Source organism: Octopus sinensis, linkage group LG12 (genome assembly GCF_006345805.1).
Source record: "Octopus sinensis linkage group LG12, ASM634580v1, whole genome shotgun sequence".
In the NCBI taxonomy this organism is placed as follows: Eukaryota; Metazoa; Mollusca; class Cephalopoda; order Octopoda; family Octopodidae; genus Octopus; species Octopus sinensis.
The window spans coordinates 4,914,331-4,938,560 of record NC_043008.1 but is presented as its reverse complement, the minus strand read 5'-3'; the positions used below and the strand labels follow the sequence as shown (position 1 = coordinate 4,938,560).

Here is a 24,230-nt window from a genome sequence, read left to right as displayed (position 1 = left end):
AAAAATTACTCAAATTCGTGATTAATATATTTAAAATTATATTTGACTCTAATAATAATAAATATTACATCTTTTATCTGTTTAATTAGCGATCAATTGCTGTCGTTATTAATTTATCAATTTTATTTAAATTGACATTATATTTTTCGTTTCACTTATTCCCCATTCCATATTTTTATATATTCACATCACTTGTAGTTCTCTCCCTCGCCTCGTTTAGTATTTAAATTGACATTATATATTTTTTCTTTTCGCTTTTCGTTTATTCCCCATTCCATATTTTTGTATATACCCATCACTCGTAGTCCTCTCCGTCATTTAGTATGTTTCTCGCGAAGCATCATCGCTGTTGCTTGTGCTGACTCTCCTCAAGAAGACCGTGTCGAAAGACCTTACACCAACTGGAAAATTATACTGAAGTGATGCAAAACAATAGCCATGCTAAAGAAGGAAACAAGTGTCGTGTCAAGAAAACTTCTCTTTCACAGGAATTGTCTAAATACTTAGCAGCCCTTCGACCATGGTCTTTCACATCCTCTTTCACCCCAGTTGCTTTAGGCAGCGCCCTTGCCTATATGGAGCATGCCGAATTTAGCCTTCTCATATCTTTGGTCACCTGTCTCACTGCCCTCTCTGTCCATGCTGCTGGAAACCTTGTCAACACCTACGTCGATTATGTTCGAGGAATCGACACCAAGAAAAAGAAAGATGCTAATCACAAAACATTGGTCGATTCTGTGTTGATGCCGGGTGACATTGCTTGGCTGGGAGGGTTGTCCTACGTGTTGGGATGCTGTGGATTTTTGTTGCTTGCCTATATTTCTCCTGCCCGCATGGAGCACTTGGCCCTTATTTACTTTGGAGGTTTATCCGGAAGTTTCCTTTACACTGGTGGTCTTGGACTGAAGTACGTTGCTCTCGGAGACGTGGTAGTCTTCCTCACTTTTGGTCCCCTTACAGTCGTGTTCGCCTTTCTTTCACAAACCGGTGAACTATCGAACGAACCCATTTTTTATGCCATCCCTTTAGCTATCAGTGCTGAAGCAGTCCTTCATTGCAATAACACTCGACATATGGAAAGTGACACGGATGCTGGGATTGTTACCTTAGCCATTCTGCTGGGCCATACTGGCTCCTACATATTGTTCGTGATGCTTTTATTTCTGCCCTACATTGCCTTTGTCTACTTGGGACTGCATTATTCCAAATGGTATTTTCTACCTCTCTTAACCGTGTTTGAATCCTTTAAATTGGAGAGATATTTTCGTTACCGTCACTTGGAACAATTGCCTCGGAAAGTGGCACGGTTGAATTTTATTTTTGGACTTCTTTATGTTATAGCTTGTATATTGGCACTAAAACACTGACCAAACATTCGCAGCAAGATCCATCGAAAGGCAAAGTATTTATTATTGTTATTTTTATACTTGTTTTTATTATTGTTTTTTGTTATTGATGGAGAAACAGATTTGGTAAAGCCTTGCAGTATTCATAGCGTGTTTTTCAGCCTTTCGCGATCGATAAAATAAAGTACCAGTCAAATACTGGGGTCGATTTTGTACTGTGCCACTCTGCCATGTGAGGTCCTGTGGGTGAATTGTGTTGAGAAGGCGAAATCAGTAAAGCGGCCGACAAAATTCTTGCGGTATTTCATGTTCCTTTATGTCGAGGACAAATACTGACAGGGTTTCCGTTTTTGTATCAATAAAATAAACACCTGTAATTACTAGTTACGATATAATCAGGTACATCGATTATACTCTCACCAATAGTTGAAATAATAGTTATTAGTGAGACTTTAGAGTGGTTGAAACGGAATGCTAGGTTAACAGGTTCCCTTATGTTCTGAGTTAAAATCATATTGAAATAAGGACTTGTCACATTACTAGTACCGGTTTCATCGAATAAACCTTTCTACTGTAATTTGTGGCCTTCTATCAATTATGATAGTGTAGTCGTATCCTTGTTTATGATGTCTTCAGAATAATTAAAATGCTTCAAAATTTCAAATCAAATTACGCGACTGTTCCACCTGCTAGAAATGGTAGTCATATCACACCCTACGAAGGCTGAGGAACCATGTCTGAGTAATAGACAGGATGGTCACAACTTTTATGATTAACGTTTTACCTACTCGACACAATAATTCACATCCAAGACTTTATATGTTGATTGTAGAGTACAGAATCGATTATATTGATCTCAGTATTTGACTGGTACTTTATTTTATCGATCTGACTTGTAGGACTTTTTGACCAACGATTCGTTCTCCTTCAATTAAAACTGACTCGGTGCTAAACAACAATAATGACTTCGACCGTTCGTCATGATTAGCATGAATTATCAATATTATTGGCAGAATTGTTGAAGTGTGGAAGAAATACTTTGCAGTATTTATTCCAGCTCCTTATTTCTGAGTTCAAATCTCTCTAAGGTCAAGTTTATCTTTCATTCCAAGATCGATAAAATAAAGTATCAATCCAGTAGTAAGGATCGGTTTATTCGACTAACCATCTTCTTTCAAGATTGTTGGCCAAAATCAGAAATCAGTTTTCTTCAGGTGCTGCACAAATTATTTAGCGCTATTTCCTCCGGCTCTTTATGTCCTGAGATCAAATACTGTCGGAGCCGACTTCGCGTTTCATCCTTTCGAGGTCGATAAGATAAGCAGCATTTGAGCACCGGGGTCGATGTGAAGATCCTAATCGACCTCGCTCACCCCTCAAAAAATTCATTTATTTTCAAGACAATATTCTCAGTTGAGATAACTAATCTTGGTGCTTTACGTTTTCTTCTTTCTTCCTCTCATCTTCTTTAGTTCGCGATCTTTTGTTTCGTGTTCAAACAATCTTTACCACATCCATAATCTTGATACAAACTAATGTTTCAAGTTCTAGGCTGTAGTTATTGCACAAGGGCATATCTTCTTAAGAAGGTAATTGGTTATATGATTTCTCCACCCAGCTGATATTTTATATAACCACGAATAACACGGGGCATTACTAATTAGTTAATTATATATTTACCACGAGTTAGTTTATGACGATAGACATACACCTGAGAGATACATATGTCAAGTTTTAATACCCCTATTTTTTTTTTGTTTTTCACAGTTGCTAATTTTGTTTTGTAAATGACATGTGCTGTTTTCTTAATTATTCTAGTGTGTTTACAAAAATGCCTCTGTAGCAGATTTTTGCCTCAACTATCGGGGACGGGAGGAAGTCTTTCTAAAATCTGAGTCCCTCTGAATCTACTGAGGCCCTTTTAAGTTTTAGGGCATCTACATTTAGTCGGGCCCTCTCTGCTATTTTATGTTCTAAGTTAGCAAAACCGTAGCCCCCCCCCCCCCGGAAAATGGCCTCGATGTCCCATCAGACCTATTCCGGCCCTACTTACGAAGATCCCTAGCAACTCTTTCCTAAGTTGTACTTCACTGTGTCGCCTGAAATGTTTTTCATCACGTTTGCTCCATAACCTGTGGCTGAAGAAAAATAACAAATAATACGGCAAGTACAGCATCATCAATGATTCTTACGCTGATTACACGAGTCTCCAAGTCAGGGGTCGGGGAACTTTTTTGGTAACCAATTACACCAAAATATATTTATTTACTCCGACTTTATCCCCCTTAATTTGAAAAGAAGAAAATCGCAGATTCTTTGAATTCAAAAGGTTTATTGAAAGAACTCGTTTTCTATGTAATTTTACTTCCGTCTAATGAGTCCTCATTACCCCTAAGAATTTTATTCTTACCCCACTTCGGGTAATTTATCCCGGTTCACCTGCCCTAAGCGGGTGCGTGATCTTTTAGAAATAGTTAGAATTTTCCCTAAAACCACAACCTGCCGTATTAAAAGAGAATGGTCACAGTGTATAATAATGTATGTATGCATACACACTCCTGGTCTAATTTAGTCTCTTTTAATATGGTATACGCACACTTAAGCACGGTCGAATAGTTATGAAGTGTGCTCCATCGACTTTGTTTCGTCAAAAGTTCCAGAAAAGTACTTTTTAATAAAATTTTCTCCAACTATCTTTCATATGGTGTAGATTATGATTCTATTGAAATTTGTTGTGAAAAAGTGTTTTCGGAGGTGGGAAGGAGTTTCGGGTAATTCCACAATGTTGGATTTGTTTCCTCGTTACTTTATGGAAAATTAATATTTTTGTAATGAAATTGTCTACAAATAACTTTCAGATGTACAACATTACGATTACATCGAAATTTAAGAAAAAGAATTGCAAGCACCCATTCATACTAACTCTCTTTAGAATATCTTTCGAGTTTCGATTTGTTCATAAGTAAAACGTGTCAGTGTGTGTGTGCGAGCCGACCAATTTTTTTCTTTTACACGTGAAATTCCAATATAATCATAATTTACACCATCTGAAAGGTATTTGTGGAAAATTACATTAAAAAATACCCAATGTTATAAAAGTTTTGGAGAAACAAAGCCAACTCGTGTTAGTTTTCCAAAACTCTTTACCCCACTCACAAACATTTTTTTTACAAACATTTCCGATATAATCAGAATCTACGTCATCTGAAAGGTATTTGTAGGAAATTTCACTAAAAAATATTCATTTTTCTGGAAGTTATGAAGAAAGAAATTCGGTGGGGGATGATACACTTGAGTGGTGGGTGTTGAAGTTGATCGAACATCTAAATGACATCGTCGAAACCAATGGAGATTGCACCATCATCAGATGTACAAGAAGACGGCTTAATCATTCGCTCTCGATCAGGTTTACGAAGTCATACTAAACTTAGGATTAAACGATAGCAACACGTGTCGAAAAATGTTGCAGTCCCTCTGCCAACCAATTCTGTTTTGGGCGATGTTAATATTTCATAAAACACCGTTCAGATTTTTAGAAGTTGGATGCAAAGTCCGGAAAAGGGAAAGATTTCCTTTTGTACTCTCTCTTAAACTTTTTTGTTTTTAATATTATACATGGTGGAAAATTGATTTCCTTACAATAATAATAATGATGAGAAAGTTATAAAAATAAAAAAAAAATTACTCTTAAAAAGAAACATCATTTCTGTATTATGTATATCCATGTCTCAATTTGCTTAAACGTTAACTCGATGAAATTTGCCTTACCTTATCAAGATAATAAAACAAAAATAAAAAAAAACTGAAAATATTTTAACTGACATGACTTGTACAAAATTTACATTTGATTGTATTACACACGTGCAAAAAAAAAAACAAACTGTTATTCAATTTCCTAAGCAAATTAAGACAATGAATAAAACAATTTATTGACAATAATATGACATACAAATTGAAAACATCTTACAATAGTATTGTGGGTTTACATGTATATTCAGTATTTTTAATGTTGATGATTATGATGAATATTTCAGTCAAATAGACAAAGAAACTCTGCCAGGTTAGGGCTATACTGGGTCATCTATACTGCTCAGCACTTTCATCATCATCGTTTAACGTCCGCCTTCTATGCTAGCATGGGTTGGACGATTTTGACTGAGGGCTGGCGAACCAGATGGCTGCACCAGGCCCCAATCTTGATCTGGCAGAGTTTCTACAGCTGGATGCCCTTCCTAACGCCAACCACTCCGAGAGTGTAGTGGGTGCTTTTTACGTGCCATCGGCATGGGGGCCAGTCAGGTGGTACTGGCAATGACCTTGCTCGAATCTTTTTACACATGCCACCAGCACAGATGCCAGTAAAGCGACGGACCACACATAACAAGTAACTTCCTAGAAAATAAGTGAAATAAATATGTATATATTGATTAGGAAAAGAATTAAACTAGATGAGATGTAATTTGGTTTTATACTTGGGAAGAGTACCACAGATGCCATCTTCCTAGTGAGACAGCCGCAGGAAAAGTACTTGGCCAAAAGTAAGCCATTGTACTTAGCCTTCATCAACTTTTAACAGAGAAAGCTTTCAACAGAGTTCCCTGCTCTGTTATATGGTCATCTCTAAGAAAGTTAGGAGTAGAGGAGTGGCTTGTTAGAGCTGTACAATCCATGTACAGTGGTGGTGTGAGTAGGGTGAAAGTCGGCCATGAATACAGTGATGAATTTAGCATACAAGTAGGGGTTCACCAGGGCTCAGTTCTCAGCCCACTCAATCATTATAGTCCTCCAGGCCAGAACAGAAGAAATCAAAACTGGATGCCCATAGGAACTGCTATATGCTGATGACCTTGCTCTTATTGCAGAATCTTTAGTAGAATTGGAGAAGAAATGCCAGGTATTGAAAGAAAACCTGGAATCAAAGGGCCTCAAAGTTAACCTAGCAAAGACGAAAGTTGTTAGCAAGAAAGAAGATAAAACTATCATTCCATCAAGTAAATGGCCCTGCTCAATATGTAGGAAAAGAGTTGGAAGAAATTCCATTCGCTGCCCCCAGTGTAAGCTATGGACACATAAGAGGTGCAGTGGAAGCACAGGTAGATTAACAGATAAAGTCATCTTTGTATGTGGCAGATGTGCAGGAACAACAAGTACTAAGAGCACACAGGACTTAGACTCTCTCAAATGCCCAGGAGGCTCTCTTGAGGTTGTGGATGGTTTCTTTTATCTAGGTGACCAAATTAGCAATGGTGGAGGATGCTCTTAAAGTATTGTTTCTAGGATAAGAATAGAGTGAAGGAAGTTCAGAGAGCTATTACCTCTGTTGGCAGCAAAAGGACTCTCTCTCTCTCTCTCAGAGTGAAAGGTAGGCTGTATGATGTATGTGTGTGAATGGCTATACTCCATGGTAGTGGGACATGGGCTCTAAATGCAGAAGACCTGCATAGACTGGAGAGAAATGAAGGCAGTATGCTCTGTTGGATGTGCAACATCAGTGTGCATGTATGACAAAAGTGCAAATGTATTGAGAGGAAAGTTGGGCATAAGGCAAAATCAAATGTAGCATGCAAGAGAGAAGACTATGTTGGTTTGGACATGTGATGTGTATGAATGAGGACAGCTGCATAAAGAAGTGGATGGTACCTGTGGAGGAGAGAGACTCAGGAAGACATGGGATGGCGTGGTAAGGATCGATCTCAGGATGTTGGGCCTCGTGCAGGAAATGACATTGGAGGTATGAGGTTCTTGAGAAGACCCACCCATGTCAGTGAAACTGATTCTAGCATAACAAGAAAACTTCTCACACACTCTACCACAACAAACCAAACTACATCTCTTCTCTTCCTCACATTTTCACTTGATGCACTATGCTTACCTCCCACTCACAAATCCTGTCTCACTGTATCATTGCTGTCCGCTAGTTCCTGATCTGTGTGTTCCACCCACACATAAGAAAACTTTTCTTACATCCTACCCCAACAAATCAATCTACGTCTCAGTGGTTGCCGTTAGGAAGGGCATCCAAGTGTAGAAACTCTGCCAAATCAAGATTTGAGCCTGGTGCAGCCATCTGGTTCGCCAGCCCTCAGTCCAACCCATGCTAGCATGGAAAGCGGACGTTAAACAATGATGATGATGTCTCTAGACCTCTTCCTCACATTTCCTCCTTCATACTCAATGCCTAGCTCTCACTCCCCAATCCTGTCTTCGCGGCTGGGCATGGTTCAGAAAGCTTCTACCCCTACTGGTGACAATGGGCCTCTTGCTCAGAGTGAAAGGTAGATTGTATGATGCATGTGTGCGAACCGCCATACTTCACGGCAGTGAAACATGGACCCTGACTGCGGAGGATATGCGTAGGCTTGAAAGAAATGAAGCTAGCATGATCCGATGGATGTATAATGTTAGTGTGCACAGACGACAGAGTGTAAGCACCCTGAGAGAAATGTTAGACATAAGAAGTATCAGATGTGGCATGCAAGAGAGACGTTTTTGTTGGTATGGTCATGTACTGTGGATGGATGAGTAGAGCTGTGTGAAGAAGTGCCACTCCCAAACAGTTGAAGGAATCCGGGGTAGAGGGAGACCCAGGAAGACATGGGATGAGGTGGTGAAGCATGACCTTCAAACGCTGGGCCACACAGAGGCAATGACAAAAGACTGACGCCTCTGGAGGTATGCTGTGACTGAGAAAACCCTGCAAATAAACAAATAAAGTGAGTCCACAGCTGTAACCTACACTAGTGTCACATAACCAGCCCACTCAAAAGTACCTTGGATTGTAGGGCGACATGCTATGCTTGAGGAGACCTATTGAGTCAAGTACATCAACATCAGCAATATAAAAATCGAATCAAATGGAAATTGTAGTTGTGAGCCCCATGCTGGTAGCACATAAAAAGCACAATCCAAATGTGGCCAATGCCAGTGCTGCTTTGACTGGCTTCCGTGTTGGTGGCATGTAAAAAGCACCATCTGATCATGGTCGATGCCAGCTCCTCTGGCCTCTGTGCCAGTGACATATAAAAAGTACCCACTACACTTATGGAGTGGTTGGCGTTAGGGAGGGCCTCCAGCTGTAGAAACACTGCCTGGTCAGATCAGGACCTGGTGTAGCCTCCTGGCTTCCTAGACCCCAGTTGAACCGTCCAACCCATGCCAGCATGGAAAACAGGCGTTAAACGATGATGATTGCTAACTGGTAGTAGCCCCCCACCCCCAGGTTTTCACTACTCACTTCCTTTCCGCACTCTCTAATCATACTTCTTTGGCAATGTCCTTCGAACCTGAAGGGTATGCCCTGGCATTTGCCACCATTTATATTTCTCTCTGCCTTTACTTGACCATCCCATTTCTATTCTGATCCCCAACCCCTATTATCATGCCCAGCACTTTGCCACCATCTCTATCCTGCTGTCTCCCACTCTCTCTTGTTCTCATGCTCTTCCCTCAGGTTAGGTAACCATGTACCTCCTTTGCAGCTGCACACCTGTTTCTGCCTCTCTAAGTCACAATAACCTTTCATCATCTGACAAGGAGGTCACCTCCTCCAATGCCCCCTCCCCTCTCAAAAGATTTTTGTTTGCAAGTTACTTGGTGACCCTGTCAGTGCAGGTGCCTCTTGAAAAGCATCCTGTCCACACTGTAACGTGGTTGGTGTTTGGAAAGGCATCCAGCTGTATAAACCTTGCCAAAAATGACCTCACCTGTGCTCATGCCACATAGAAAGCACAAAGTCCACTCTGCTGAGCGGATGGTGTTGGGAAGGGCATCCAGCTGTAAAAATCTTGCCAAGACAGTCACAGAAGTCTGGTGCAGGCTTCTGCCTGGCTGGCTCCTGTCAAATTGTTCCACCCATGCCAGCATGGAAGGCGAACATTAAGTGATGAAGATGATGATGATGTTTATATTTCACTTAGGCATGGTGAGACCAATAACCAAATGTAGAACTCGGTATACACATGTTTCAAAATGAAGTGTTGGCTGAGTATAGAGCAGTGATAAGAAAGAGGGATGACAAAAGAATAAATGATTACCTTATGAACTCCATTAGCTTACGGCTGTTACTGCTATAAGATGCAGTGGACTCATAGTTGAGTGCCTGAGTAACACCTCATGGCTTTATAGGGGCCTCGGATATGAAGTACAATTTATTTGGGAAAGAGTTACATTTGTCCCTGAACAACTCAACAATGGGAAAAGTCAATATAGATGTACATAAGAAAAGTGTAAGTCCAAAATATAATTAGATGCATTAGTGAAAATATATGTGCATGCATGCACTCTGAGGCACCTACAGATACAGAAAGACACATACACAGATACACCTGTATACAGAGTGCAGTGAATATATTGTCTAAATTATGCAAAAAGGAAATAACATTGACATCTCATTTTAATAGTCATATTTACCAAAATTACATAAAAATATATTGAAATACAAAAGAGTAAATGTATTCAATAAAATCACCATTGGCTTCAACTCCAGACGACTTTGGAATCTCCTACAACTCTTCTATCTGAAAGTTTTGGTTTTGTTTACACAAGGAGGTTTTTCCCGCTTTCTCAAAGGCTGTCATTACTTTCGAGACAGTACTTCTTGATACACCAAACATTTCACTGCTTTTGTTGTGCTAGCACCTGCCATATGAGCACCAACAATTTTACCTCTTTGAAAGTCCGATAGATCTGTCATTTTAATGAATTTTAATTAGCTTTTTCCGATGATATCTTAAAAGAAACAGCAATTTTAGCAAAACATATCAAGCAACACTAATAATAAATCAAAAAATATAAAAATAAACATATTTTTGATGGTTTTATAGATATTTCAAAATTATGATGCTAGGTGTTTCCATTATTTTGTGCAACCCCTGTATATGTATGTGTGTGTGTATGTATATATATATATATCATCATCATCGTTTAACATCCGTTTTCTGTGCTAGCACGGGTTGGACAGTTCGACCAGGGTCTGGGAAGCCAGGAAGCTGCACCAGGCTCCAGTCTGATCTGGCAGTGATTCTACATCTTGTTGCCCTTCCTAATGCCAACCACTCCATGAGTGTAGTGGGTGCTTTTTACGTGCCAGTGGCACAGGTATCATAACTACAATTTCCATTTGATATTTATTTTGATGTTGATGTACTTGACTCAATAGGTCTCCTCAAGCACGACAGGTCACCCTACGCTCCAAGGTAAGCACAGCAGGTCGTTTTGCGATCCAAGGTACATTGGATGGGCTGTGGCTATGCAAAACTGGTGCATGAAGTAGCCCTGAACTTACATTACTTGTCGGGTCTTCGCAGTCACAGCATATCTCCAGAGATCTCGGTCTTTCGTCATTGCCTCTGTGAGGCCCAAGGTTCGAAGGTCATGCTTGACTACCTCATCCCATGTCTTCCTGGGTCTACCTCTCCCCCGGATACCTTCAACTGTTTGGGAGTGACACTTCTTCACACAGCTCTACTCATCCATCCGCAGTACATGACCATACCAGCGCAAACATCTCTCTTGCACACCACATCTTATGCTTCTTATGTCCAGCATTTCTTTCAGGGTGCTTACACTCTGTCGTGTGTGCACACTGACATTACACAGACAGTGGATCATGTTAGCTTCATTTCTTTCAAGCCTACGCATGTCCTCTGCAGTCACAGCCCATGTTTCACTACTGTGAAGCATGGCGGGTCGCACACATGCATCATACAATCTACCTTTCACTCTGAGCGAGAGACCTTTTGTCAACAGCAGGGGTAGGAGCTTTCTAAACTTTGCCCAGGCTATTCGTATTCTAGTGGTGACACTCTCTGAGCATCCACCTCCACTACTAACTTGGTCACCTAGGTAGTGGAAACTATCAACTACTTCTAGTTTCTCCCCCTGGAGTGTAATGGAATGTTTTCTGAGTATCTGTGGTGTCTATTGCCTCTGTGCATCTGCCGCACATGAAAACTATCTTCTCAGTTAATTTTCCTTTGATGTTGCTGCACCTCTTACACTGGGTATATCTTATGGAGTTTCTACCTACACCTTTTCTACAGATCGAGCAGGGCCACCTGCCCGAGGCGGTGTGTGATGAGTTCGCCTTTCTGCTTACTATAACTTTGGTCTTTGCTACATTTACTCTAAGGCCTTTTGATTCTAAACCTAGCTTCCACACCCGAAATTTCTTTTCTAGTTCCAGTAGTGATTCTGCTATGAGGTTGTCAGCATAGAGGAGCTCCCAGGGGCAACCCATTTTGAATTTCTCTGTTATTGCCTGGAGGACTATAATAAATAGAAGAGGACTAAGGGCTGAACCTTGGTGGACCCCTAGTTCTACCCGGAATTCTTCACTACGCTCGTTGCCAATCTTAACCTTACTAACGGCCTCTCTGTATAGGGCCTGAACAGCCCTTATTAAGCCGTTCGTCAATCTCCAGTTTCCGCATTGCCCACCAGATAAGGGATGAGGGGACCCTGTCAAAGGCTTTCTCCAAGTCCACAAAAGCTATGTAGAGGGGTTTATCTTTAGCTAGGTACTTCTCCTGCAGTTGTTGAACCAGGAAAATGGCATCAGTGGTGCTTCTACCAGGAACAAAACCAAACTGCATCTCATCTAAGCAGACTCTCTCCCTAATGAGATGGACTATGACCCTCTCTGTGACCTTCATCACCTGATCCAGCAGTTTAATACCCCTGTAGTTATTCCTATCTAGAGCATCACTTTTACCCTTGTAGCAGTTGACTATGGTGCTGCTATGCCAGTCATTGGGTATGACTCCGTTATGTACTACCTGGTTTATAATGTGGGTGACTAGGCCATAGCCCACACCACCAGATGCTTTAAGCATCTCATCAGTGATTCCTGATGGGCCAGGGGCTTTTCCTGGCTTCATACCCTTAATTGCTTTTACTACTAGGGAGCTGTCTACTGGGATAGCTGGTCCCTCTACTGGGTCAACATTTGGAGGGCTCTCCTCCTCCCATTCATTCTCCACATTCAGCAGTCTTTCATAATGGCTTCTCCAAACCTCTTTCTTTTTCAGAATCACTAAAAGCAAGTGCACCATCATCCATTCGAACACATTTCTCTCCTGTAACATCACTTGCAAACAAAAATCTTTATTCTTCAGTCTGCACTTAGGAATATATTTTCCTTTAGACCTGCTGGCTGACTATTTTCTTGGTGCCAGTCTTTTGGCCTTGACACCAGAAATATTCACTCTTTATTATTTATGAAACTTAAGGCAGCAAGCTGGCAGAATTGTTAGCATAGCAGACACAATGCTTAGTGGCATTTTGTCTTTCTTTACGTTCTGAGTGCCTTTCATCCTCTCAAGGTTGATAAAATAAGTACCAGTTGAGTGCTGGGGTTGATGTAACTGACTTCCCCACTCCCCTAAAAAATCTCAAGCTTTATGGAGAGGATTATTTATGAAAGTTTGTGCTTCTGGAAATTCCTGAGCAGCCCAGGCATGTCTCTCAGATTCAATTGTTTTCCTGATCTGGTTTTTCATTTCCATTCATAATTTATCAACACTAATCCAAGATTATCCTAAGGTAATCCCATATTCCACTTCAGTGTGGCCTCTACACCCACACTAATCCAACTTCACAGTATTTTAAATAGGATTCTTAAAATTCTTTGCATATTCAACCATTTCAGCCAAATATTGCTATCTTTGTCAGTTTTGGTCTCCATTCTTTACTGATTAACAAAAGGAATTTTGTATCATTTACTTGTTTCTGTCACTGAACTTGAAGGATTTAATCAAATAAATCGATCCCAGTACTTTTTTTAAAAAATTAAAGTCTGGTACTTATGAGTCTCTTATGCCGAAATGCTAAGCTATGGGGATGTAAACAAACCAATACTGGTTGTCAGGTGTGGTGGCGAACAAACACACATATATATATTAATTTCCGTCTACCAAATCCATTCACAAGCTTTTGGTTGGCCTGGGGATAGAGCTGTGGGAGTGAACCCAAAACGACATCGTTGGAAGTAAATTTGGCAGTCAAAACCGAAATTTAGAGTTATTTCCCTTGCATTTTTAAACCCAATTTTTAACTCTTGAGGTTTTGTTAACTAAATCCCTTGGGTTCAAAGTTTTTCAAATCAGTATAATACTCGAATGAGACAGACGTAGCGTTTTCCACCATAAAAGCTATATCAATTTAATTATTTAACACCATATATCTTATTTGTGATATTATTACATATGGTATATATTGATTTCTGATTTCGGCATAAATCCAACAATTCAGAGAAGAGCGATTTAGTCGATGCAATCGACTCCTTTAAATTATTGGTATTACGTTTTGTCGACTCCGAAGGGATGAAAGTCAAAGTTGGCTTCGGAGGGATGTGAACTCAGATCGTGAAGACCCGGAACAAATGCCACAAGCCATTTCCCCCCGATTCCCTAACGATTCTCCCAGTTCACTGCCTTGCACATTTTGTTAAATATCACAGATTTAAAAAAAAAATCAAATTATTACTATTTTCAGTGTGAGTTCTGCGCGTTCGTCCCATCCGTTAGAAATAACAACCAAGTTCCCTCAAATGCACCTAGCGCATCTTTGTTATATCTCGACCTTCCTGAACAGTTGCTGCTTAGAATCCAGATCTAAGAAGTCCCAGATCTGACCTTTGGTCTACAGCATCTCAACTATGACTCGTGTTTCTAAGTTTTATGTAGACGTATATTTTTTAGTGTTTGCTCTGGTTGTGATAAGGTGCGGTTCGAGGGAGATTTGGCTGCTATTTGCAGCAATGATGTTCCATTGGCTTGTGTCGTAATATGAGCCATTTCAAAGCATGTCTGAAGCCACACAATACGAGCGACGGGAATAATTCTGGAACTGACTGGCAGATGGAAGGGAGATAACTGACATTTTTTATTTCACCTTTTAGGAGAAAGTATCCCCAAAATGTTTAGATACAAAATAATTCGACTAAGAAGTGCAAATGCCATAAGTGTTTCTTTTATTTCGTGGTTGATCCGCTATCTGCCGATGTATGTTATTTTTCTAAACATTTACATTTGTCATTTATCCGTGCGTGCACACACTTTCTCTTCCTAAAACACTTTGCTTTTAATAAAATAGATTTATGTTTGTGGATCTTTTCGGTTTAAACGGCAGTTTTTTTCTAGCGGAGTCATATGAAATTGTCACCCATAATTATGACCCTAGTATCGATCTATTGCATTTCAATCTGGTTTAGGGTTAGAGGTGGGAGAAGGGTATGTTTTTTCTTCACAAGTGTAAATAAACCCAATCTGTTTCTCAAACGAGGGACATATTCATACGGCACAGAATGTTTTCACCTCAATAGACGTCATTGATTGGTTGAAATTGCAGAAAAACAACAACAAATATCTTACATACTATATAATTTTCTCAATAAAGCCATGAGAAAAAGATGTGGATCTTTTCCTTTTAAACGGTAGTTTTCAAAACAATTTCTAGTTAACTAAACTCTTTTAAACTTCGTATACTGGAAGATTGTGTCAAAATAAAACATTTTTTGTCTTGGCTTTCTTGAGAAAATTGTAATTTGTAAGTTTAACGTAGCTTAATTTTTCGAATTTTAACCAATCGATTGCCTCATTTGAGCTAAAATCATTTGCTGCGTCTAAAACTGAGACTACATCCTGTCACTAACCCTCACCCTAACCCTAACTCTAAATTTTAGCCTTTCGGTTTTTTTTTTCTTAATTGTTAAATTAATTTAATTGTTACGCGTGTGTCTAAAATTATTCGTTTTGTTTTTGTTTTGAGTTTTTGCTTTCGTTTTTTTTTTTGTTAAATTAATTTAAGGATAACATAGGCGCAGGAGTGTCTGTGTGGAAAGTAGCTTGCTAACCAACCACATGGTTCCGGGTTCAGTCCCACTGCGTGGCATCTTGGGCAAGTGTCTTCTGCTATAGCCCCGGGCCGACTAATTCCCGAAAGAAGCTTGTCGTATATATATATATATATATATAAGTGTGTGTGTCTGTGTTTGTCCCCCTGGCATTGCTTGACAACTGATGCTGGTGTGTTTATGTCCCCGTCACTTAGCGGTTCGGCAAAAGAGACCGATAGAATAAGTACTGGGCTTACAAACAATAAGTCCCGACTAAAGGCGATGCTCCAGCATGGCCGCAGTCAAATGACTGAAACAAGTAAAAGAGTAAATAACAATTAAGAAAAAAAATGACGAAAGCAATGGAAAATAATTTTAATTTAACAATTAAGAAAACAAACGAAAGCAAAAACTCAAAACAAAAACAAAACGAATAATTTTAGACACACGCGTAACAATTAAAATAATTCTATAATTTTACAAACACGCTTTCCGTATATTCTGTATAAATAGCTGTTTACGTAAACATAAGTGACAGGATGTCGTCTCAGTTTTAGACGGAGCACATTGATTTTAGCTCAATAGAGGCGATTCATTGGATAAAATTCGAAAAATTAAACTACGTTAAACTTACAAATTACAATTTTCTCAAGAAAGCCAAGACAGGTAGGCGGAAACTGAAAGAAGCCCGTCATATATGTATGTTTGTGAGTCTGTGTTTACGTACCCGTAACTTAGCGGTTCAGCAAAAGAGACCGATAGAATAAGTCCTGGGGGGCGATTTGCTCGACTAAAGGCGGTGCTCCAGCATGGCCACAGTCACATGACTAAAACAAGTAAAAGATGAAAACAATAACATTCATTGACTCCCGAAATGAGATTCGTGAATTTATTTGGAGCGGGGACTTTCGCTGATTCTGAATTTAAGATTTTTTGAAATGGAACAATTTTGTGAATATATACTAACCTAATTTTCTGTCTACTCCTTTGGATTTAATATGTATTGTGTATCATTGGGTAGTTTATGAGGCATGCCTACACAAGTGTAACTCCATCGACTTTGTTTCCTCATTACTTTTCGAAAAATGAGTATCTTTTCAATGACATTTTCTACAGACACCTCTCAGATGATGTAGTTTATGCTTATATCGAAATTTCATGTTTAAAAAAATTTTTTAAATTGAGAGCTCGCACACATACCGCGACATATATTTTACAAAACGAAACTTAAAATCAGTATCTATGTGTGTGCGTCCACTAATTTTCTTTTCTTTTCCACATTACCAGTAAATTGCGATATAATCGCAATCTGTACCATCCGAAAGATATTTGTAGAAACTTTCAGTAAAAAAAAAAATCCATTGAGTTATGAGGAAACAAAGTCGTGTAGTGGAGGCACACTTACCTAAGATTGATTTATCATTAATTCATAAATTGTTAGGATCTTAGTTGGGTTTTTTTTATTATCTGAACTGTAAGTGATGTTTTAAAAGAGTATTTTAAATGTTCTCTTTGTTGTTTCATTATGGTAGACGTTTAGATTCAAATTACTGAACGAAACAGAGAAACGGGAAATTGAATTTCAAAAAATTGCCTATGGAGTAAAATGAACCAAAGAAAAACAAAGTTGGGAACCCCTAAAATTAGAGATTCATTGAGGGTTGAATGGAGTTAGCTAAATTAGATATGCATATTGCTGTAGTAACAAAGCCCTAACCCGTTGCTTTGGGTTTAAAAGAAATCTTAAAATGATCGAAGCTTCATTAAAGTGCTATGTAAATATTCATGTTTCTGATAAATTACTTTCTCAGTAATTTTTAATCTATTCATGATAATATTTTTAATCATTCGGGTGCTTAAAAGTAATTATTTAAAAACAAAAAGAACAGGCGTGGGTGTGTGACAAGAAGCTTGCTTCCCAAACAGGATTCTGGGTTCGGTGGCACCTTGGGCAAGTGGTTTCTGTTGAAGCTTCGGGCTGACTAAAGCCTTCTGAGTGGGTTTAGTAGACGGAAACTGAAAGAAGCCCATCGTATATGTGTGTGTGTGTCTGTGTTGCCCCTCTCCCTTTCTTGACAACCAGTGCTGGTATGTTTGCGTCCTCGTAACCTAGCGGTTCGGCAAAAGAGACTGAAAGAATAAGTTCCAGCCTTTAAATAAAACAAAGTATTGGGGTCGATTCGTTCGACTAAAATTCTTCATAGCGGTGCTCCAGCATGGCCGTAGTCTAATGACTGAAACAGGGTAAAATGCAATTATATTATAATTATAAATTTAGTCTGTAAAAAAAACCCATTTTAAATACGTAAACTTAATTTGTCTGCATAAAGCGTGGTTTGGTATGATCTTCAGGTTTTATAACGAACATTCTCGGTCTACAACAGAAGAAGCTGTACATATATTAATATTGAAAGCTTGTTTGCCACATCTGTAGTTTTGGGTTCGGTCTCATTGCGCGGCACCTGGGGCAAATGTCTTCTACTTTAACCTCGGACCAACCAATGTTTGTGAATGGAGTTGGTCGTGTTTGTGGCCGCTTGGCGACTGGAGTTGGTTTGTTTACTCCCCCGTACCTTATTCGGATAAAGATCGTTAGAATAAGAACCAGGCTTCAAGAAGAAGAAAAAACGAAAAAGTACTGGGGTCGATTTATTCGACTAAACCTTTCAAAATTGCCCCAGCATGGCCGAGGTTCAATGACTGAAACAAGTAAAAGATAAAAGAGTCCAATGGAGAATTGATTTTAGGTTGGAAAATCTTTTATTTTCCTTTTTAATTTTATTTTGTGTGTGTATATACATACATATACATACATACATACATATATATATATTTCTTAGTTGTAGCGCACCTGAGCGCTGCATGCAACACTTTCTTTCATATCTTATTCTCTCTTTGATAGTATTTTTCTTTTACAACATTTAGTTTCATTGACGCTGATTTTTTTAATGTTGAATTATAATAAAGCTGCTAATAACATGCAATAAATTGTATCCAAAACTGCCTTTTCTTGTGTGTGTAGCCGGGATGGGAGAAAATGCAGGAAATAAAGTTAAGAAACACTTGCCTTGAAGGTTTGTATGTGTTTTAGAAAGTCCTAAGCACTTTTAGCATCTTTTCGGGGGAATTTTGGATTTTCTTTTTCTTTTTTGTGTCAATGTGCAATGAAGCATTACAAAATATTAAACCTAAGCTCACTTTTTTGTGACGGTTTTAGCTCTTTTTGTGTTTAAAGCGGACAATATTTTAAGGTGTGTTTTATATGGTTAATGTCTGTGATTTGTTTGATAAGTTGTTAGCTATGAATCTGGAAAAACTGACTTCTTCGTGATATAGGCTGGAATATTTGTTTTAGTCATCGACATTAAAAATATTGAATATGCTTGTCATGCCACAACACAATGCGAGGTGTTTTCAGTTTTCCTTGCTAAAATAGTGACCTTTTTTTCTGGACACTTAACGATTATCGGACGAAGTAGTTGTGTTTTTTTTCTTTTTCTCTTAACTACTGTTCATTTTTGTTTTGCATTTAGTCAACATAAAGGTAGGCTTCTCTGATATGATTCCACCTGTCCTTTCATTGTATATAAGAAGCGTGTTTGTATCCTGCATGTTCCTTGTAACGTCCCCTCTATGTAAACCTTTTTATAGGTAAATAAAGAAACATTCTCTGATATGATTTCGGTTCCCTAAGTTGAATTGTTTAAATATTTGAGAAAAGAAGCGTGAAACAGTAGAGCAAACCTTGTACTAAATTAAGTTTGGCTAGTGTCTCAGGAAGTCCGATCATGTCAAATTCCTGTATGCGTTTGTAAAGCGGAACCAGAGTAAATGCAGTTAATGCCGGCAAAACAAAGAGCAGGTTACATGTGAAAGCGATTATGAGTAGAAAAAATATGTAAGATGAAAAGAGCAGCCCTATCATCAGCTGGCGAGAAATGTGCTTTCCAAGTAGCATGGGTAGAGTGCGAATTGCTGCTTTCCTGTCAGCTGCTTCGTCTCTCATGTTGTTAGCGTGGAGTATGGCGACCGCATTGGTGGCCAGGGGCAGCACGAGGACTGCTGCCCTTCCGGACAAGAAACCGCTGCAGCTGAGGTAAGAAAACTCTGTTACTAAAGGCCCAAAAGTTAAGAAGATCAGGAAATCGCCCAGTGCCCTGTATTTGAGGGCTATCCAACTGGTGTAGATCAAACTGCTAACAACTCCCAGACTGTACAGAACAATCAAGGACAGATGTGAAGCCGGGGAATGGACAACGGTGAAAGTGAGTGAAAAGAGAGAGCCGATGTAGCAAACGGCTAGCAATGATAACAGCTGGTCTTTGGTCAGTTTGGCATCGGTCAGGGTCGGGTCGTGTGTAGAATCTTTCTGATCGACACCATTTATGAAATCGCAGAAGGTGTTGTTCAGGTTACCAGCAGCGTGAATTAAAAGTACAGTGAATAATGTGTTACAAATAAGGCACATGCTCGGATTGTGGTCGGGGTTAGTTAGGATTATCCCAACAATACTAGGGACGATAGATGCCGAAAAAGACCAAGGTCGGGCTGACAGCAACAGCTCTTTCAAAATCGCCATAATTCTCAGAATGGAAATGCTTTAGTAGTTCTCGCGCTTGAATTACAGTAACGTGTGTGGTTTTGTTAATAAAGTATTCGTATATAATTCTCTGTCAAGGCCTTTTTTGAAATGTCTACTTATAAAAAAGTTGTTTTCGTTTTCGCAGCGACAATAATGTACCAAAGTGTAGTCTTTTCTAGTTTAGTTTATCTTTTTTAAAAAGCAAACACTGCATGTCAGATAGATGCTGCCGGTTTTTAGATAGGCGAAATGGTGGTATTAAGCAATTATAAAAGAAGCTTTGGCAGGAAGAAATGCAGGGTTTATAAATAGTAGATCAGGAAAACGTAAATTCTTAAGAAAACTGTTCAACCTTGAAGTTTAGTCCTTTTTTTTCTCTGCTAAATAAAATCCAGTTTGTGTCTGTTAATTTGATTGGCCTTATTTAAAGAAAAAAATCACTTGTGACTTAATATAACTCTTTCAGACATTCAGGTTTGTGAATATATCAAATCTACATGCGCAAGTCAATCCACCCGCCCCCCTCTCTCTCTCTCTCCAAACACACATGTTTCAGTGGAATGTGAAGTCTTACAGTTTCTTTATGGAAGCGTTGATAACAAGTTTGTTGCATATGGCTTCTTTAATCATGAAATAAATCAGAAAACGAGCCAACAAAGGCGCCCATACACGGTTGCTCGACTAGCTAGAAATAGCAGCCAAATCTCCCTTTAATTCCACCCTGCCGTCTTCAGCTGGTTTCCGAAAATACACTGGATAACGTGGTTATTTAAATACGCATATACAATGTCTGTACAAAAGACTGGATGGCTATGGCTGGAAAGCTTTTTAGATGACTAATCATATTTGAGCTGTGCTAAATAACAATTAGAAGACATGTCTGATATTGGCCAATTTGTAACTCTGCTGTTGTACTCGGTTTGGCTATAAGGTTAGCGTACCATCCGTGACACTTTCGCCTTTTATATATCATGGACTGTCCAACGATTCGTTTTCTTCATTTAAGACTGCAGGGTCTTATTTGAGGGAGATTTGTCGGATCTAGTTAAATTGATTCACAAAATCAGGCCCCTTTGATTTTGATTACGATCACCCAATTACTTTATCTCGTAATTTAAAGAATTTGATGGTATTTGGAATTAAAGTTGGGAAAATTTGGGTAATTTTAGCCAATCAACAGACAGCATTAACAGCTTGTTACCATGACACCCTAACGTTCTGTTGATTCTTCACACCACAAGATTTTACTTCACCTGCGTATTTTGTTTTAATTAAAGATTTATATTTATCAATTAGAATTTTATTGTAGATATTTTTCGTTAAGTGTCTTAATATTTTACATATATTTCAAGTTTTTCTGTGTTTACATTCGTTGCAACGAATGCCTTTCAGTTTAAATCCAGGTCAGGCCAGAATGAGCCACTCTTTATTTTTATTGAAGATGTAAGATCGCATTGTTTAATGTGTCCTTCATTTTTAAAATGCTCGAGCATACTGTGAGGGAGGATTTTCCACAATTTATTCAGCGAATGGCGTATTTTTCTTAATAGTTGAGAAACATTCAGTTGAAATTCTGGCTATGTCCATCATGTGTCAGGCTGATTCTGTGGCGGAGGTAAAGATCATGGACCGCACCCCGTTTGAGATTTTTTTTTTTTTACGGGAACACATATTGATGGCGGAGATTCCGAATCTGCAAAAAAAAAGAAAGCGTTTCAAAACATTTTGAAATCCTAAAGTGGGTGTAGTCCATGATCTTTACTTCTGCTGATTCTGTCCCAGAATTACACTAAGGTCACATATATCTATGGAATACTCAGCCAAATTACACTATAATTAGATCCTGGACCTCGGCCAGTTACCATAAGACTACAAGCTGACAGAACCATTAGCATTCTGGGCAAAATGCTTTCCACTCTGAGTTCAAATTCCACCTGGGTTGACTTTGCCTTTTATCCTTTCAGGGTTGATATAATAAGTAGCAGTTGAATGTGTAACCAGTTCAGTTCTTTGATTCTTTTACTTGTTTCAGGCATGTGACTATGGCCATGCTGGAGCACCACCTTTACTCGAGCAAATTGAACCCTGGACTTATTCTTTGTAAGCCCAGTACTTATTCTATCGGTGTCTTTTGCTGGACCGCTAAGTTACTGGGATGTAAACACGCCAACATCGGTTGTCAAACGATGTTGGGGGGGTGGACAAACACATACACAAATATATATATATATATATATATATATATATACGACAGGCTTCTTTCAGTTTCCGTCTACCAAATCCACTCACAAGGCTTTGGTTGGCCCGGGGCTATAGTAGAAGACACTTGCCCAACTGGAATGATCATCCTAGAAACGGTGCTTCTTTCGAAGCACACCTCTCCAAGAAAATGACGCTTACTTGTAAAAAAAAAGTTAGGAAAATGGGAAATATATCCAAAATAAATTTTGAAGTAATTTATTTTGGATATATTTCCCATTTTCATAATTTTTTTTTTTTAGAAATTAGGTGTTATTTTCTTGGAGAAGTTACAAAGAAGCGCCGTAGAAAGCTTTGAAGATCCATTTCCTTTTGTTTTTGCTTACTTATAGACATCATCGAATGAGCCAATTAGGTAGTCTCTGTGTGGTTGTTCAATTTGCTAGAAATAACAGCCTACATGTTGTCTTACATCTTCAATAAAAATACAGAGTGGCTCATTCTGGCCTGACCTGGGTTTAAACTGAAAGGCATTCATTGCAACAAATGTAAACACAGAAAAACTTAATGAAATATATGTAAAATATTAAGATAATTGACGAATAAAATTCTATTGATAACTACATATTTTTATTAAAACAAAATATGCGAGTGAAGTAAATCTGATGGTTTGAAGAATCAGCACAACACAACGTGCAGATGTCATGGTAACAAGATGTTAATACCTCGCTGTCTGTTGATTGGCTAAAATTACCCAAATTTTGCCAACTTTAATTCCATCTAAGAGGTAAACTTGGACAAGTACACCCGCACACGGTTCACTAAGAATAAAAAAAGAAATTTTCCAAAACTCCTCCCCACACCCTCGGAAAAAGTTTGTTTTTTTCACCACATATTCCTATATAATTGGAATCTACACTACCTGAAGCATATTTGTAGAAAATTTCATGAAAAAACATCCATTTTTCTCAAAGTTATGAGTCAGTGGAGGTGCACACATGTAGGACTGCCATGTGTGTGTGTGAGACAGAGAGAGAGAAACAGCGCAAAAATATTGAAGCATAAAATAAACAAGTTGGCCAATGGCAGGATTAAAAAGAGACATTGGCCTTTCAGAAAAATGATGCTATCTATTGCATCGTAGGAGTGGTTGTGTGGTAAGTAGCTTGCTTACGAACCACATGGTTCCGGGTTCAGTCCCATTGCGTGGCACCTTGGGCAAGTGTCTTCTGTAGCCTCGGGCCAACCAAAGCCTTGTGAGTGGATTTGGTAGACGGAAACTGAAAGAAGCCCGTCGTATATATATGTATATATTTGCGTGTCTGTGTTTGTCCCCCCTCCCCAACATTGCTTGACAAGCGATGCTGGTGTGTTTACATCCCTGTAACTTAGCAGTTCAGCAAAAGAGACGGATAGAATAAGTACTAGGCTTACAAAGAATAAGTCCTGGGGTTGATTTGCTTGACTTAAGGCGGTGCTTCAGCATGGCCATAGTCAAATGACAAACAAGTAAAAGAGTATTTACATCCATTTTTGAAGTTGATATTCTGCGATTTGAGGGTTATTGGCTGTTATTTCTCATAGTTTGAATGACCACCTAGTGGTTGCCTTTTGTGTGTACTGTTTTACTTATTTTCCTTCTTTTATTTTTCAGGTTAAATTTTTTATATATTTTTTTAACTTACTGTTTTGCTGAAAACTGTATTGAAAACCCTGTTGCCCCTGGAGAACGCTACGGTGGATTAATTGTCCGACCAAGAGAAGCAAGATTAATACCCCCCCCCCATCAGCATCTATTTATTTATTTAATTCATTCATTGAGATAGCAATCGAAAGACACACTTCTTTCTCAATATCAGAGGGAGAGGCATGGTTTCAACTGGAATACTGAGTGAAACGAACAACATAAAGCCCTCAAAGATGGCTGTTCTGCTCCAACATGGTCGTAACCATATCATTTTAAAACAAGAAAAATAAAGAACAGTGAAGTCAAGTGACTTAGTTTTTGTCTTTTTTTATTTTATAATTATTTTTTACTTTCATTTTAATCCTGTATTATCTGGTAGCTTTTTAGAATGACATTTAAGTTAGGTATGAGAGTTCTGACCTGGCTATTTTGAGCATAAAACAGTTAAAATATTTGGGTTGGATATGGTTGGTTTAAATGCTAAAGGGTTAAAAACTTATTTTGCATGGTAAAATATGGTTTAAACCAGCATTTAATCAGTCAAATGCTTTGGGGTTGGGTATGGCAATATCATCGTTCAGA

At 38.8% G+C, this 24,230-nt stretch overlaps 3 protein-coding genes across 3 annotated transcripts in view; 2 read left to right on the top strand and 1 right to left on the bottom strand.

The window, feature by feature from the left end:
- The first annotated feature begins 285 nt into the window (after positions 1 to 285).
- LOC115218051 (ubiA prenyltransferase domain-containing protein 1 homolog) lies at positions 286 to 23,958 on the top strand. The gene is made up of 2 exons (XM_036507781.1): positions 286 to 1,402; positions 23,616 to 23,958. Exon 1 carries the CDS (start codon positions 423 to 425, stop codon positions 1,365 to 1,367), a length of 945 nt encoding a protein of 314 aa, XP_036363674.1. The 5' UTR covers positions 286 to 422; the 3' UTR covers positions 1,368 to 1,402; positions 23,616 to 23,958.
- LOC115218086 (activated RNA polymerase II transcriptional coactivator p15) overlaps positions 1,284 to 24,230 on the top strand; it is a 38,575-nt gene continuing 15,628 nt past the window's right edge. Inside the window, exon 1 of the mRNA XM_036507782.1 lies at positions 1,284 to 1,397. The gene's annotated coding sequence lies outside the window, so the exon portion shown is untranslated. The remainder of the gene's footprint in view (positions 1,398 to 24,230) is intronic.
- LOC115218052 (ubiA prenyltransferase domain-containing protein 1 homolog) lies at positions 18,093 to 20,177 on the bottom strand. The gene is made up of 2 exons (XM_029787813.2): positions 18,846 to 20,177; positions 18,093 to 18,729 (listed from the first exon to the last, which is right to left on the bottom strand). Exon 1 carries the CDS (start codon positions 19,757 to 19,759, stop codon positions 18,884 to 18,886), a length of 876 nt encoding a protein of 291 aa, XP_029643673.1. The 5' UTR covers positions 19,760 to 20,177; the 3' UTR covers positions 18,093 to 18,729; positions 18,846 to 18,883.